The sequence below is a fragment of the Anabrus simplex genome, chromosome 2 (genome assembly GCF_040414725.1).
Source record: "Anabrus simplex isolate iqAnaSimp1 chromosome 2, ASM4041472v1, whole genome shotgun sequence".
NCBI classification, from domain to species: Eukaryota; Metazoa; Arthropoda; class Insecta; order Orthoptera; family Tettigoniidae; genus Anabrus; species Anabrus simplex.
Genome location: NC_090266.1, coordinates 183,787,731 through 183,806,369, shown reverse-complemented (window position 1 = coordinate 183,806,369; position 18,639 = coordinate 183,787,731). Strand labels below are relative to the sequence as shown.

General features: G+C 38.7%; 1 protein-coding gene across 1 annotated transcript in view; it reads left to right on the top strand.

Annotated features, from left to right (window-relative positions):
* Positions 1 to 18,639, top strand: part of LOC136862731 (LIM homeobox transcription factor 1-beta) — a 263,477-nt gene that overhangs the window by 198,665 nt on the left and 46,173 nt on the right. The window contains exon 4 of the mRNA XM_067138957.2: positions 5,952 to 6,078. Within this exon, the coding sequence (XP_066995058.1) occupies positions 5,952 to 6,078 (127 nt within the window). The remainder of the gene's footprint in view (positions 1 to 5,951; positions 6,079 to 18,639) is intronic.

The window sequence follows — 18,639 nt, the reverse complement described above, 5'->3', positions numbered from 1 at the left end:
TTACACATCGGCACATAAAATTATGTCTTTCAACCTATTATTATTATTATTATTATTATTATTATTATTATTATCATCATCATCATCCAGGCCAATGATTGCAGTAATTTTGAAATGAAAAATCACATTATCTCTCAGCATCATTGTAACACTTTCTCTACTTCCCCCCCCCCCCCGAAAAAAGAAAACCTTTTCACCTTTAAACGCCAGTGTCTTTCCAGGCAGGCATTTGTAGAAGAAAGCAGTCTCATCAGCATTAAAACGTCATAAGGACTGTACTCCTCTTACCTAGCTAGGCTGGCAAAAGTAATCTTGGTAATGTTTGCTGTCCACTTCACTTACTGACTTACTGCAGCACTTTCATCTGACATTATCACACTGACAATTCCATTTCGATGTTTAAATTCGTCTAGCCAGCCAGAGCTGGTGTGTATAGATTCATAACCTAAATCTTAAGCGAATGTTTCTGTTTGTTCACGAACTAAGCTACTGGTTGTTGGAATGTTTTTGTCTCTCACACGGGTCATCCACCCAATCATAGCTTGTTCAAGCTCCTCGAAATTTAAAGTTTTAAATCTCTTCTGCTGTGGTGTAAATCGTGATTCATCTACCGTCAGGCGAATCTTGTCTTTGTCTTTGAGTAGCCTATTGCAGATAGTGTTCTGGGAGGAAATCCATACTCAGCTGTAATATCCTTCTTCTTCTTATTCTTCTTCTTCCTCTTCTAATAATAATAATAATAATAATAATAATAATAATAATAATAATGTTATTGGTGTCGCGTCCCACTAACTACTTATACGGTTTACGGAAACGCCTAATTTTACGGTCGGAAGCCCTTTTTGACATTAACTCTATGTGCAGGGATATATTCACTTTTAAGTGTTTCTATGATGGTTGGTAGTTCTAAGTCTTGCATGTCAATGGAGGTGTGTTACCCCTTTCACTCACGAATTAATTTGTATCAATTTTAAATCTTTGATAGGATTATTGGAATAGAGTCGTAGGAAAGTACGTATATCTCAATTTCTGAAAAAAAAACCCGGTTAATTTCGTCCATTACGTAATTTAATGGAAAATAACACTTGTATCCCTCTTTTTACAGGGTTGTTTAATGTGAAACGTAATATGTTTCATTTTCATGTTTCCCCTGAACATAATGCGTTAAGTATGCAAACCATTTTTATAATGAATGTACAGTAAAACTAAGGCATGAATGTAAACATCTTATTGTATAGCCCACATTCAGCCATCGGGTAACGATGTGTATTATCATGGACGTTACTTATATCTGTATATCTGAGAAGCGAGACGTCGTATTTCTTAAAATATCTGAACTACAGATTCATGTGCCTGTATTTCAATAATCCTGTAAGATAATTTTTTAAATTGGAACAAATTAATTCGTGACAGAAATACAAACTGTTCTCCTACTATGATTATTTACCCCTTCCAATCACGAATTAATTTGTGGTGCCTGTTTCCAAAAGTTATCAAATCCACCTGAACAAATTGTATAGGAAGTGAGAAAAACATACTGATTAAATACGACTAATGATACCTGTCGTTCTTTGCTCATACAGGTATATTCATTCAGTATCAAGGACCATATTTACATGCATCAGAAATATACTGTATTTATCCCTTTGTTTTAAATTTTAGTAATGAGACAATTTTGGATTTGGTATATTTTCAATCAATCAATCAATCAATCAATCAATCAATCAATCAATCAATCAATCAATCAATCAATCAATCAATCAATACTGATCTGCATTTAGGGCAGTCGCCCAGGTGGCAGATTCCCTATCTGTTGCTTTCCTAGCCTTTCCCTAAATGATTTCAAAGAAATTGGAAATTTATTAAACGTGTCCCTTGGAAAGTTATTCCAGTCCCTAACTCCCCCTCCTATAAATGAATATTTGCCCCAGTTTGTCCTCGTGAATTCCAACTTTATCTTCATATTTATATCTTTCCTACTTTTATAAACGCCACTCAAACTTATTCGTCTACTAATGTCATTCCACGTCATCTCTCCGCTGACAGCTCGGAACATCCCACTTAGTCGAGCAGCTCTTCTTCTTTCTCTCAATTCTTCCCAACCCAAACTTTGCAACATTTTTGTAACGCTACTCTTTTGTCGGAAATCACCCAGAACAAATCGAGCTGCTTTTCTTTGGATTTTTTTCAATTCTTGAATCAGGTAATCCTGGTGAGGGTCCCATACACTGGAACCATACTCTAGTTGGGGTCTTACCAGAGACTTATATGCCCTCTCTTTTACATCCTTACTACAACGCCTAAACACCCTCATAACCATGTGCAGAGATCTGTACTCTTTATTTACAATCCCATTTATGTGATTTCCCCAATGAAGGTCTTTCCTTATATTAACACCTAGATACTTACAATGAGCCCCAACAGGAACTTTCACCCCATCAACGCAGTAATTAAAACTGAGAGGACTTTTTCTATTTGTGAAACTCACAACCTGACTTTTAACCCTGTTTATCAACACACCATTGCCTGGTGTCCATCTCACAACATTATCGAGGTCACGTTGCAGTTGCTCAGAATCTTGTAAATTATTTATTAGGCCTACTCTATACAGAATAACATCATCCGCAAAAAGCCTAACCTCCGATTCCACTCCTTTACTCATATCATTTATATATATAAGAAAGCATAAAGGTCCGATAGTACTGCCTTGAGGAATTCCCCTCTTAATTATTACAGGGTCAGATAAAGCTTCACCTACTCTAATTCTCTGAGATCTATTTTCTAGAAATATTGCAACCCATTCAGTCACTCTTTTGTCTAGTCCAACCGCACTCATTTTTGCCAGTAGTCTCCCATGGTCCACCCTATCAAATGCTTTAGACAGGTCAATCGCGATACAGTACATTTGACCTCCAGAATCCAAGGTATCTGCTATATCTTGCTGGAATCCTACAAGTTGAGCTTCAGTGGAATAACCTTTCCTAAAACCGAACTGCCTCCTATCGAACCAGTTATTAATTTCACAAACATGTCTAATATAATCAGAAAGAATGCCTTCCCAAAGATTACATACAACGCATGTCAAACTTACTGGCCTGTAATTTTCAGCTTTATGTCTATCACCCTTTCCTTTATACACAGGGGCTACTATAGCAACTCTCCATTCATCTGGTATAGCTCCTCCGACCAAACAATAATCAAATAAGTACTTCAGATATGGTACTATATCCCAACCCACTGTCTTTAGTATATCCCCAGAAATCTGATCAATTCCAGCCGCTTTTCTAGTTTTCAACTTTTGTATCTTATTGTAAATGTCATTGTTATCATATGTAAATTTTAATACTTCATTTGCCTTAGTCTCCTCCTCTATCTCGACATCATCCTTGTAACCAACAATCTTTACATACTGCTGACTGAATACTTCTGCCTTTTGAAGATCCTCACATACACACTCTCCTTGTTCATTAATTATTCCTGGAATGTCCTTCTTGGAACCTGTTTCTGCCTTAAAATACCTACACATACCCTTCCATTTTTCACTAAATTTCGTATTACTGCCAATTATGCTTGCCATCATGTTATCCTTAGCTGCCTTCTTTGTTAGATACAATTTTCTAGTAAGTTCCTTCAATTTCTCCTTACTTCCACAGCCATTTCTAATTCTATTTCTTTCCAGTCTGCACCTCCTTCTTAGTCTCTTTATTTCTCTATTATAATAAGGTGGTCTTTACCATTCCTTAACACCCTTAAAGGTACAAACCTGTTTTTGCATTCCTCAACAATTTCTTTAAACCCATCCCAGAGTCTGTTTACATTTTTATTTACCGTTTTCCACCGATCATAGTTACTTTTTAGAAACCGCCTCATGCCTGCTTTATCAGCCATATGGTACTGCCTAATAGTCCTACTTTTAGGACCTTCCTTTCTATCACATTTATTTTTGACTACAACAAAAACAGCTTCATGATCACTAATACCATCTATTACTTCAGTTTCCCTATAGAGCTCATCTGGTTTTATCAGCACGACATCCAGGATATTTTTCCCTCTGGTTGGTTCCATCACTTTCTGAATCAGCTGTCCTTCCCATATTAACTTATTTGCCATTTGTTGGTCATGCTTCCTGTCGTTCGCATTTCCTTCCCAGTTGACATGTGGCAAATTCAGATCTCCCGCTACAATCACATTTCTTCCCATGTCGTTTCCCACATAGCCGACTATCCTATCAAATAATTCCGAATCCGCGTGAGTGCTACCCTTTCCCGGTATGTACACTCCAAATACATCAAATTGCCTATTATCTTTAGAAATGAGCCTTACACCTAGAATTTCATGTGTCTCATCTTTAACTTTTTCGTAGCTTACTAATTCTTCTTTCACCAGAATGAATACTCCCCCTCCCACCATTCCTATCCTATCTCTACGATTCACACTCCAGTGCCGTGAGAAAGTTTCTGCATCCATTATATCATTTCTCAGCCATGATTCAACTCCTATTACAATATCTGGTAAATATATATCTATTAAATTACTTAATTCTATTCCTTTCTTTACAATACTTCTACATATTTTGGAGACAATAGTTGGATGTGGTATATTTTGACAGGAAAGTTAAATTTCTAACACTTGCAGAATAAATAGCATTCCACTAAAAATCAAGTTGGAGTGAACTATTATTTGGTGTTATTTACTAGTAAGCATTCTCGTTAAACATTCATTATTTCAGTGCAAGTTTAAAATTTCGGTTCGCAAAATCATTTTCATGCACAATCAACTAGTTTTCAATTTCTGTTCACACCGTTTTTTCATGCACAATCAACACACTATTCATTCCTCTTGAATAACTGATTATCATCATTATTTTCTTTACAATAGCTTTGTAAAATCCCAATTGATTTATATCTCTGGCTGATAACAGTGCCACAATATCCTTCTTCCTCGCCACTTGCATTTGACTCTTACATTCTACCTCCTTTATAGTTCTTACCACAAGATCATACACCAATCCTCGCCTCATTCTGTGCTGACGGACAGGTTAAATAACAGCCTATAATAAGTATGAAACCCGAAAATCCTAATATTTCCTCAACTGCCGATCTTTTAGCTTCACTCATTTTGAACTTTTTCGTGGTTAGGAATAAATATTATGCTACTTCCTGCGAGTTCAGCCATCTACTGATCCTAGAATGTGGGCAGACCCAACACTCCCACATATTTCATCATACTTCCGAACATGAAGGGTGGTTTTGATTTTCCTACGCTTTTTCTCTACTATAGGATAACAAACTTGTAAATTACTATATCACGGCAGCCATTACATAGGAAACGCAAAAACGTGACACCAATTCCTCAAAGAAAATGTAGAACACCATCTGACGTAACAGCTTGGCTTCGATTGAATTATGATTCGCTACAATTTACTATGAAACATATCCTGCTTGTTGGAGACATCTTTCGACCAGATTTGGTACTTTTTGGGTAAAATTACACCGATAATACATTCTAAAGACAGTGAAGAAGGTGCTGCCACCAGTAACCCATTTTACCAATATTTTTGGATTTGGTACCTTTTGGAAACAAGCTCCACGTTTGTATCCATTTAAAAAATCTCTTACAGAATTATCGAAATCGAGCAATCGCAAAGTGTATCTCAAATTTTAAAAAAATCCGACGGCTCATTTCTGAGATAACATACTTTCGGTAAATGTGATGTCCATTATCACGGTCAACATGTCGAAAAGTGTTCAGACGAACACAAACAGAAGTCCCCGAGCCAGAATCATTAACCCCTGCGGGGGCTGGTAATCGAACATGAGGTCCCCTGAACACAAGTCAACTACGCTGACAATTAAGCCAAGGAGCCTGACAAGTTACAATGACTAGCGCTATCACATTAATGTTTATTTATAATTCAGCGCTCTGTAATTTTGCCGTTTATTACTTTACAGGTTTGGTTCCAAAATCAGCGAGCAAAAATGAAGAAAATACAAAAGAAAGCAAGACAAGAGAACAAGAGCACCAAAGACGAGGAAAGTATTGACGACAAGAAACCGAAAGTGAAGGAGGAAGAACAGAGTAAGTGATAATTATTTTCTGTATATTCGAGTTATTATTGTTTCGTCGATACACTGGCCTACATTTTATGTCTCTGCATGATTACCGGTTCTCGGTATTTTGACAAGATGAAAATTGAAAACAGTAATATAATAAAACCAAGGGATTCGTAGTAACCTTCAGAATGCTGCGTTTACGGTCCCGATTTTGGCCATCGAAAACGACCACTTTCAAACCGAGCTAGCACGAATTATTTGGTATTGAAAGGTTATTAAAATAGGTAATAAACAGATAACAATAATTATCTGCTGTTCTATCGCTAGAATATTTGAGCAGGTACATTTTTACTGCCTAACAGTTCTACCTATTTTCTCTGTAACCAGATTTAGGATTTCCAAACGATATCAATTAGAAAGGAACATACGGGGATATAGTGTGTAGGGAGGGTCATTTAAAGTACTTGAGATGTATATTATCCTAGGATAGTTGAATAGTAAGTGAAATTGTTTCAGTGTGTGGCAAGGCTTATGAATTCGGTGAACGATATTACATAAAAAGGAAGTGAGTTCATATCCGTAGACAAAACAATCCTTGTATTGCCCTGTTTTCACATCGAGTTTGCTGTAGAGATATATGTACTCAGGACATTTTATTCATGAGGTGGAGGTACTGGGCACGAATATAACGAGAATGATGGTACACACAATAATGGGGAACAATGGTATGAGGGCATGCGACAGGCTTAGCAGCCGGCACAGTTTCTATCCTCGCCGCTAGATGGGACTTCATTCATTCCATTCCTGACCCGGTTGATTGACTGGAAACAGGCTGATATAAGAAGGCACTCGTCATGAAGAGATAAAGGTTAAGTTATGGTGAAGCTGTGCATATAAACTGGATTCGGTGGTGAGGTCACGTAGGGCGAATGGGGGTTACCTGGGAACATAGCAGACCCGGCCATAGCGGGTAAGAGAGGACCTAAACAAAGATGTTTGCACTTGGTTCTGACTTTGTTCAGAGTAAACGCTGTTAACTTAGCCGGAGTCACTATGCTAGCTGTAATATGAAGTTCGTCGAAGTACTTATTTCATTCACAGAGGATTGGAGAATCATTGAGATATTGTAATTTACTGACAAGCCGTGAGAGCTAATTTCTTAAATCTAACTTCTCGAGGCAAATAAATAATAACAACGATATCAGTCAGATCGTATAAGAAAAAGTTGGCTAACGCCATGTCATGTGTCCCAGGTGGCACTTGACGTTCCTGTGTTTCCTCAGCCACTATTCACACACCTACCTACCTACTAAAAGCTTTCTTTTTGTACCCTGATGGGGTACGGTGGGCCTCCTAGCCGTAGAGGCCCTCTCTAAGGCCAGGAGATGTGACGCAGTGTTTTGAGGTGCGGAGAAGTTTGAGAGAGGAGCGGCCGTCGCCTAAATAAAGGGACTGTCCCAGAACTTGCCTTAGTGAGGAGAATGGAAAACGACGGAAAAACATTCTCATGACAGTACAAAGTGAGCCAACCCTCCATATTCCGAATGAAGAGCTCTGTTTCAAGTCATAAGTGCTTGGTGCACCATCCTCGCCTGATATGGGTTCTCTACAGGTATTCAGGCTGTAAGTGTTAGGGACACACCTTCGAAGTTGTATATCAACTTTAGTTCCTGTACTTCCATCAGTAGTTTTAAGATTAAGTAAGTACCCATGCTATAGTGCTTTGAACATTGACTTATTCAATGAAAACCAGAATTCTCTGTGTTTATATATTAATTCTGTATGGGCACTCGTAACTTTTGGACTTATCCTTTTAATATTTAGTCTATTATGCCATCTGTGTGTTTAGGTGCGTAATAAACCGTGCTAGTTCTGCTGTGCAACTATTTTTTGAAGACACTCACAATATCAAAAATAGGATTTCGTCAAGGCCCCGTGAAATATGTATGAAGTCTTCTTGTGCCCTTCGAAATTCTCTTTTGCCCAGAGTGCACAAGAAACTAAATTTAGTGTTTTGTGCACTTTAAACATTGTTACGGCAAATGATAATTGGCAATTAGATCAAATACAATGGTAATAGTAGTCTAATAATAATAATAATAATAATAATAATAATAATAATAATAATAATAATAATAATAATAATAATAATAATAATAATAATTTTTACAATTGGCTTTACGTCGCACCAACACAGATAGGTCTTATGGCGACGATGGGATAGGAAAAGCCTAGGAGTGAGAGGTAAGCGGCCGTGGCCTTACATAAGGTACAGACCCAGCATTTGTGTGGTCTGAAAATGGTAAACCACGGGAAACTATCTTCAGGGCTGCCGACAGTGGGGCTCGAACCTACTATCTCCCGGATGCAAGCTCACAGCTGCGCGCCCCTAACGCACAGCCAACTCGCCTGGTATAGTATTATTAATAATAATTTTAAACACATTGTAAATGGTTACATAATATTAATAGAACAATAAAGTCCCTCAGTTGTTGGGCATGGGATTTCTCAAAGAAGGGTTGAGAGAGTCGGACAATAAAATATTCACTTACATGTTTTGGTTGTTTCATTGTTATTCATGATATTTTCGGGAAAGCAGTTTTTTTAAAATTTAAATTGATTTACATCCAGTTTTTGCATGAACTCACCATTAATACACTGAAACTATTGAATTAAGCTGTGCGTATACCAGTCGGTCAATACTCGTGGAGTAGAGTTATTAGTATAGTACAGATATCCCTGCAGTAATTGAATATGTTCAGGATTTGGATGGGTAGATTTCATATTGTTGGCTAAAGGAGGGCCAGGAAAGAAATGACCATCTTACAACAAATAAACTTTAGCTCTGAATATCTAATTAAAGGTCTCCTGGCTTAACGGGGGGCACCAACGCCAATGTTCGGATTGTGTATTCTGCTCGTTTGAGAAGTTACTGAATAAAACAAGTTCAACGAACGATTTATGGAGCTTCATAAATCGTTCAATGTTTTGTCAGTTGGGTGCAGCAAAAAAAAAAAAAAAAAAAAGAGAGACGTAAGTGAATGGTCTATCATGAACTGTCTAAACCACTACTCATTAAGGGCCTTGGTATACCAAGATGTTAGCTGTCCAGCTAGATAGACTGCAAATATTGGAGAACCAGAGGAGCAGCAAGACGACATTCTCAGCCATATTGCTTGCTTTTGTGACCGCGTCCATTCCTTCTCATATCAGGCAGTCCCTAATTAGTCTCACAAATCTGAATGAACCCTATTCCAGTCCTGAACTGAAAAGTATACTCGTGCCCTCATACCGAGTTGGTGCAGCTTTTTTCAGCCACACACCAATGTCGATGAGCTGCATGTACAATTTTAAGCACATACCAGCCCTCCTGCCATTTTTAATTATCTGGCAGCAATGGAATTGAACGTGGGTATCCAATGACAACAGCTAAAAATGCTAATGTTTACGCCGCGGAAGTGGGCGGTCCTGGTTTAAAATCCTTATGCGAACCGGGAATCGAACAAGGGGTCAACGGAGAGCAGACACTCTACCCCTGCCCCTTGGGACTGATGGCTTGTCTGAACAATTACATTGAAATTCTTCTTCTTCTTCTTCTTCCACGGCTTTTCCCATCCCCTGTGGGGGGCTCTGGCACGAACTGTCATAGATGTGGATTTTGGCCTGTTTTACGGCTGGATGACTTTCCTGACGCCAACTGTATGAGGAAGTAAGTGAATTTACCACTGAGTTTCTGTGGTGGTTCATAGTGTGGTGTGTGTTTATGAAGGGGTCTATACCGAGACAAACGCAAGCCGGAAGAGTTAACCAGACGTGGCTAAAAATCCATGATCCGGCTGTGAATTGCACCCGAGACCTTCTTAACCGAAGGCCACGACACTGACCATTTAGGTAAGGAGCCGAACAACAATAATATTTATTTTAATCGATAGTTTCACGGCCCAGAATAAGAAACATGATAGTATTCTCGGTTCATACCGCGTAAACTAGGTAATAATAGAACAACGGTTAACTTCTGATGAAGCTGAGCAAAATCTTCACGAAAATTCAAATTGTCTTACAGTTTGTCTCGTTTCAAATGGCATAAACTGAAGGGCTATCAAAACAAGAACAGCAAAGTTATCTCCATACGGGCCATGAAGATCCTTGGAAGAGTCGAAGGTACACTCTACTATTCGCAACCTCGGCACTTATTGGGATGGATTATTTTGTTCTATGCCCGTCCACATTTCCCGTCAGGAATGAATCTAATTTCTGATGCAGGGTCAGTTTCTTTATAAGTGAAAATCTCCTTTTAGCTTCTTGGAGGGGAATATAACCCATGTCCTTCCAACAGAACCAAACATAGGCCTATCGTTATCCTTTCGGCTAGACAGTCACCAAACAGATTATGATGTCTAACATTTTGCTTGATATTATAATGGGAATATTAAAGTGTCTGGGAATGCCTGATATTTATTCATACAAAGTAAGAGAAAGGTTATAGTAAATGTTCGTTTATAAATCAGGAGTTTCTAAGTGGAGATTCGATAACTGGAATGCATTAGGCCTACTTGCAACATTCTTAGAGCCTTTTCCCAACAACGTTAGATGCTTCAAGTAAAAACTCCAATATCGGGAAAAATTGTGTAAATTTCTAGGTGACAGCGTTGTGAATACAATATTAGAGCTGAATCTACTCTAAATTGTCGTGTAAACGCACTGGGGACGTTTGAGTACTCTAGAATGGATATGTAATTACGTTGTAATTATTATGCTACACTCCTTTTAATGTACTGTAATATTTTAAGTTAGGTCCTGTATTTCGTAAAATTTTGTTTGAATTCCTATGTGATTGATTGTAATTATTATTACGTTACACTGCTCGTAATGTAGTTTTTACTTCTTGTATCCGTTTATGTTTTCCTTCTTGTTTCGTTATCATATGATTTCTTACCTTTATGTAATGACTTGTATTATTTAGTTTTAAAATAGACTTACAGTTTCTTGTTATGTAATTTATCTTTTCATTCAACTTCGTTGCTACACTACTGTAACCATACATTGTCACCAGGACGTATCACAATTGCAAAACATTTGTTAATAGTAATAATGTTAATAATAATGATAATAATAATACACCAGTCTTAAAGAAGATACTGTAAAAATAGAAGTAATACCAATGTACAATTTCAGCTTGGAACGTCCAAACGATATATAGGGTATCAAATAACATATTGCAAATTAAGCAATTATTTCCATGTGCGTGAGGTACATCCAACATACTAATTATTTTCAATATCTTTCATCAGCTGTAACCTCATATTTCGACGAGTATTTTCATTTTATTAATTGTCTGCGTATTTATTTTGTTCCTGCTGTGTTATTCTGTATTTATAACGCGTAACTTTCATACAAAGTATAATGGTGCTGCTCTCTTAACGCGGTACAATGGCTCTCTTTACTCGATGAACAAAAGGCTCGATGAAAAACAAATTCACACATACTTCTGACGTCTACATATAACTACTTAGAATCTTTATTAATTGACAAATCTGAGGTTGATAATTCAAAAACTGACGTGTAACCAACTGTTACTCAAGTGAGTTGCTACGCGGTACGAAATGTGAGTCGATCCTCCATGTCATAATTTCGTGCCATGAAAACCCAAAGAATTTTACCTACAAGCCTACTAGACGCTGCATAGTAGTCAGACCGGCGCGCCTTTACGCTGCAGAAACACTACCAAAAGTGGAAGGTATGTCGATTGACAAAAGGGAAAGGAAGTTCCGCAGGAATTTTGGATCCTAAGAAAGTATCGAAGGTTTTGTCTTCCACTTGAGGTCAAACAAGGAACTGTACGCGAGAGTCGAAAAGATCACTACCGTTATGAAGAAAGGAAGGTTATCCTTTTACGGTCACCTGGAGAGAATGAAACGCGAGAGAATGGCGCACAAATTGCTCACTTTCCAAGAAAAAAAGTGGAAATCTCATTCCCACTGGCTGAAGGAGGTGCACAAAATTAATATGCCGTTAAATGATACAGGCCTAAGACCAGAGGACATACTGAAGAGGACCATTTTTACGAAGAAAATTGGAAAATTGCGGGGTAAAGGGATGGTCCAGAGAATGAACCTGCAAATCCACGGGACATCGTGGTGGAAGAATGGCTAAAAAGTAGCGCGAGGTTCAAACACCTTTCGTTAAAATGTAAAGAAAAAGGTGTAGGCCTAAGCCTAAGAAAGAGAAGCAGGTAGCTTATGTCATTTTAGTCCACAGTTGGCTGTATCGATGTAAATAATAATAATAATAATAATAATAATAATAATAATAATAATAATAATAATAATAATAATAATAATAATAATAATAATAATAATATGTCTGCCCCTCAGTCCCGTTTCCTGATATGGGGTCGGGGTTGAGGTAAGAGGAAACTATATGGCATGTTTTCACGGGCGGGAGCACTTCATGACACCAACATGAGCTAATGAAGATGCAATGGATGAAGGAGAATGAAATTAGGTTAGGAGGTGGATGGAATCGGTTATGCCCTATGAATAGGAACTGTCCCAGCATTTGCCTGGAAGTGAAAATAGGGAAGCCACACAAAATCATTCTTAGGCAGCCGACGGTTGGGCTCATGCCCATTCCTCTCCCGAATGCAGAACTTGGCTCCATAGCCGTAGGGCGTTAACACGTACGGCCACTCAGCTCGGTAATAATAATAATAATAATAATAATAATAATAATAATAATAATAATAATAATAATAATAATAATATGTCGTAGCTGTAAGCTTGAATTTGGGAGGTAAAGCAGATTGTTAAACAACAGTAGGCCTACGGCGGGCCGAGTGACTCAGACTGTTGAGGCGCTGGCCTTCTGATCTCAACTTGGCAGGTTCGATGCTGGCTCAGTCCGGTGGTATGTGAAGGTGCTCAAATACGTCAGCCTTGTGTCAGTAGATTTACTGGCACGTAAAAGAACTCCTGCGGGACTAAATCCGACACCTCGGCATGTCCGAAAATCGTAAAGTAGTTAGCGCGACCGAAAGCAAATAACATTAATAGACGAATAAGCTTGAGCTGAGCTTTTACAAGTAGGAAATATCATAATATGAAAATAAAGTTGTGGCCGATGACCTAGCTGTTAGGCCCCTTTAAACAACAAGCATCATCATCAGCAAGCTGAAGATAAATTTGGAACTGAAGAGGAAAAATTGGGGCAAATATTAATTTATAGGACGAGGAGTAGGAGATTGGAATAATTTATCATGGGAAATGTTCAATAAATTTGTAGGTTCTTTGAAAGTATTTAAGAAAAGGCTACGTAAACAACTGATAGGGAATTTGCCACCTGGGCGACAGCCCTAAATGCAGATCAGTATTGATTGATTGATTGATTGATTGATTGATTGATTGATTGATTGACGTTAAGAGACCTTGAGCAGACCTCTTGGTGTTATTCGATGGTTTTCCGATGCAGCTAATATTAAGAGAAAGGTTTGAACTTTCTGTTTTGGCCCCCACAATGTTACTGCGCCACTGTATACGTTTCAAATAATTACTGTATAGTCTAACGCACAATTAGGCTATCCCTGCACTTAAATATGGAATTTCTGGACATTTTGTTTACCCACTTTTCTTTGATGTAACAAACAAATGTAAACAAACAGGGGAAAGGACAAAAATTGAAGTGAACCTATTTTTGGCTATTGTAAAGTTATTCTGAAATGAAAAACTATAAGAGAAACATGTTAAGAGTAGTGACAAAATTACTATTTTATTTGTACAGAAGCCGACCGGGGAAGCAAATTTCCTTTAAGAACATAACTCTTTATGGAGAGAACTCGCTGGGAATAAATCCCCATAGTCCCAAAGTCTAGTCTCCAACTCTCGCAAGAGAATCACTTTCCTTTAACTAGTGGTCAGAAGATCTCTTTACGTAAGACCGCTGTAGGACAACTCCTTCTCTTACCCTAAGCTAGGCTCCAACTTCAATTCCGACTTCTGTTCAATAATCTATAAGCTCGCCAATTTTGGCATGGGCCTTGTGCTGCTTTGAATTGCCTTTAATGTCAAACGCTCTGGGTAGTAGGCAGTAGGGGGGGGGGGGGGGGAGAGCAGAGAGTGAGGAGGAGGAAGAGGAGAGAGAGAATGAGAGAGTGAGAGGGACGGGAAGACCCTGGAGCAATTCCACATAGGACAGTGAGTCGTTTCATCCTAACCCCAGCAGCTCCGCGGTGACGTGGGAGGGGAAGGAGCGTTACCCAGGCAACGCGTACACAATGCTGACCGACCTCGCAGCCAGCTCACCAACTCGGGGGCAAGCCCGTTGAATTTTCTTGCCGCCCTGAATCTTCTTTCCAACTTGGAGTAACAAAATGGCCGATCACAACTCTTGTGATATACGGGACATTACCCTTCGAGACTGATGAAGGTATAACCTTACTTTACTGTAGCGATGAAATGATGTCGCAAACACAAGTATGTGTGTATAGCAAAGACTAAACAGAAATGTGATTCTATTTAACTGTGTTGGGTCAAAGGTGACTGACACCTTGCCATGTCTCATAGCCATGCGGACTTCCGAAAGCAGTGAACACGTTATTTTCCTTATCCCTTGGGGTTAATAACATCTCACCATAGCCTGGGTTCTCTTCTCTCCACTTGTTTAGAAATGCCATTATCCCAGTACACGTGTGAAAGTTGCGGAATAGTAAAGGTGCGTCACAACAGTAGAAAATAGAAGCACACCAGACAGGTATAGTACCATACCGATAAGAGAATCAATGAAAGATGAAGGAAATGCGTTGGTGTAAGGAAAACACATTATTAGAAATGCACTGTGAAGTTTTCATACATTTTCTGGGGCCATCACATTACAGACAACTGGCGACCATTAAGGAGTTGCCTAACGTTTCCTATTACCGAGCTCGATAGCTGCAGTCGCTTAAGTGCGGCCAGTATCCAGTATTCGGTAGATAGGTGATTCGAACCCCACTGTCGGCAGACCTGAAGATGGTTTTCCGTGGCTTCCCATTTTCACACCAGGCAAATGCTGGGGCTGTACCTTAATTAAGGCCACGGCCGCTTCCTTCCCACTTCTAGTCCTTTCCTGTCCCATCGTCGCCATAAGACCTATCTGTGTCGGTGCGACGTAAAGCCAATAGCAAAAAAAAAAAAAAAAATCCTATTTGTGTTTCACATATCACAGTGGATATCGAACAACTATCGGAGGTTCTGTGCCCAGGACATCTTCTCCATCTATGTCCACGTTTCCCGTCAATCGTTTCTGCTAAGAAAAGCTGTATCAGGCTGTAGGCTATTTGTCGCTTCCGAAGATGTGACCGAACTACACTGTTACTCTGCATTTCGCGGTACGACGGAGTACCTCCCTCAACGAAAACCGTACAGGTAGTTAATGGGACGTAAAAAATAGCATTATTACTGCACCTATGCCCGCCTCCGTAGCGTAACGGTTAGTGTTATTAGCTGCCGTCCTCGGGGTCCCGGGTTCGATTCCCGGTACTGCCAGAAATTTAAGAATAGGAGGAGTGCTGGTATGTGGTTGAAATGGTACATACAGCTAACCTCCAATGGGGGTGTGCCTGAAAAGAGCTGCACCACCTCGGGATGAGGACACGAGTTTACTTCACTTATTTACTACACTTATTATTATTATTATTATTATTATTATTATTATTATTATTATTATTATTATTATTATTATTATTATTATTATTAGTGTTCTGTCTGACTCCTTGGTTGAATGGTCAGCATTGAGGCCTTCAGTTCAGAGGGTGCCGGGTTCGATTCCCGACCGGGTCGGGGATTTTAACCACGTCTGATTTATTCTTCTGGCTCAGGGACTGGGTATTTGAGTTTGTCCCAACACTTTCCCCTTCATATTAAGACAATATATTACACTATCAACCACCACAGAAACACGCAATAGTGATCACGTCCCTCTAAAGTGGGTTGGAGTCAGGAAGGGCATCCGGCCGTAAAACGCGCCACATCTATATGTGCGAAAGAGTTCGCACCCATGATACCACAAGTGTGGTAAAAGAAGAAGAAGACGAAGAAGATTATTAATCAATTTTCTATTTCTGGGAGAAAAAGTGCCGGTATTCACCACGTACGTGCTATTACGGCATCATTCACACTTCTAACATACAATCCGACATACCCTCTCCCAGAAGCCATATTTTGGCAAAGTGCCCAACGGTATGCCAGTTATAATCAGACTCTATTTCTTTTAGACCGTAAGAATCTTCGGTCTTGGTATTGTGATCCTCTTCACCACGTGTATTTTCGGTGCTAGTTTCGTGTTTTACAGGATCACAAGTAGCTCTGACAATTTTTACTTCTCCAGCCTTCCTTATTTTACTCACAGACATAAATTAACTAGGCCTGGGTATTTATTTTACTAATCCTTAACAATATTTGTACTGATTTAGCTTCCAGTAGGTTTATTCAAAACTCACGTGAAAAACTGAATGTTGCAGAGAGCATAGGCCCTACAGAATTGATCTTCTGACGTTGGAAACAATCGGAAAGCATACACAACTTCCTGTTTCCGGATGCGTTACCAACCTATGAAGCCTAAGAAACATATAAGCATGGTACCAACTCTCGAAAATGAAAACTGAAAATTCAGTTCGTAGACACAGTAGATCGTACTATCTTCTGGAATATTTATAATACATTTCTCTGTCAGTAAACCTCAGATCTTTTTAAAAACATCTTGTGTAAAGAAGGTGCCGGTAGTGCGTAACTTACCGTTGCGTACGGGCAGAAAACATGGACTTATTATTATTATTATTATTATTATTATTATTATTATTATTATTATTATTATTATTATTATTATATTTGCGAATAAGCCCATTTGGACTACAGAGAGTACTTAGAGGCATACGTTTGCTTTCCTTTGCGCCCATATTTCTTTCATTCATTTCCTGTGGGCTTCCTTTCTGTCTTCAGACCAAGTTGTTCCAGTCTTCTTCTTTGGTCCTTCCTCTTGGTCAACTTGACGCTTGCGAATTTTGGATCTGAGATTACGCCATTTTGGATATCTGCTGGTGTAATTTCTGCCTGTTTCTGATCGGTTTTGAATTCGCCAAATCATTTCATTGTGTCTGTTTTGGCTTTACTCCTCTTTTCATAGAATTCAACTATTTGTTTTGTAAGTCTGTCTGGGTGCCTTCTTTGAATGTGTCCACAGAATCTTAACCTGCGTTTTGTAATGTCACCGTGAATATTTGTGTATTGTTTGATTTCCTGTCTGCCTCTGAGTCGGTATTGTCGGTTGGTGAGTTTCGAGCCTGGAAATTTTCTTATTATTTTGCGTTCCTTTACCTCAATGCTTTCAATGTCTGCTTTCCTGTTCAAAATGTGCGTTTCTGATCCATAAAAATACTCTGGTTTAATTACTGTATAGTAGTGTCTTAGTTGTGTGTGCTTGCAGATACATTTTTATTGACTATTCTTATTATTATTATTATTATTATTATTATTATTATTATTATTATTATTATTATTATTATTATTATTATTGGAGTAATTTCCCTCTGATGACGTGGTCTTCATAGGGGATGTTGAACATTCTGTGATACATACACACTTCAAAGGCATGGAGTTTACATAGACGACACTGTAACGCAGCGCTGGTAACACAGAAACTAACACTTCACGACAAACGAACGAGTTTCGAATCGAGGTCCCCATTGGACACAATATGTTGTAACTTCGGAAGTAGCCTAATCTTCTTGCAATGCTGATTCTGGTTTCACCGAGCTGAGTGTCGCTGACGGTTGAGGCGCTGGCCTTCTGACTCTAACTTGGCAGGTTCGATCCTGGCTCAGTCCGGAGGTAGGCTATTTGAAGGTGCTCTAATACGTCAGCCTCGTGTCGGTAGTATATTTACTGGCACGTTAAGGAACTCTTGAGGGACGAACTTCCGGCACGTCTGGCCTTCCCTAAAACCGTAAAAGTAATATCGATAACATTATTCCTTTCACATCGTTATGCCCAAGTGAGGAACACGCTTGAGCTTATTTAGCTGATAATTTTGCTTTCTTCTCTTCCCAAAATCTCTTCAACCTCGCACTAAAATTCTTCGTTCTTCTGTCCTGGTTTTATTAGTTCTAGATTTTGGCTCCGCGAAACAATGATTATTAATCAGTGTTCTGCAAGCAGATCGGTTCTTTAACTGTTTCCTGGTTGATGTTGATTTCCTAGAGATCTGATTCTATTTCATTTAGACAGTTGTTCTTGATTTTCAGTGTGAAGGCAAGATTTAAAATTCTTTTGGTCAGTCTATCATTGTTCATTCTGAGAATGTGACCATAGAATTTCAACCTCCTTTTCCTGATAGTGTCTGTGATTTTTTCAGTAGTGCAATAAATTTCATGAGATTTCCTAGACATCCATACTCCCTCTGTGCAGACTGGGCCGAAAATTTTCCGTAAAATCTTTCTTTCTTGCTTTTCTATACCTTTTATGAGTATTGCGTATAATGCTTCAGGTTATATTACTGTGTTATACTGTCTTAGTTTTGTTTTCCGAGATAATATTTTTTTTAAATATGTGTTCCAAGT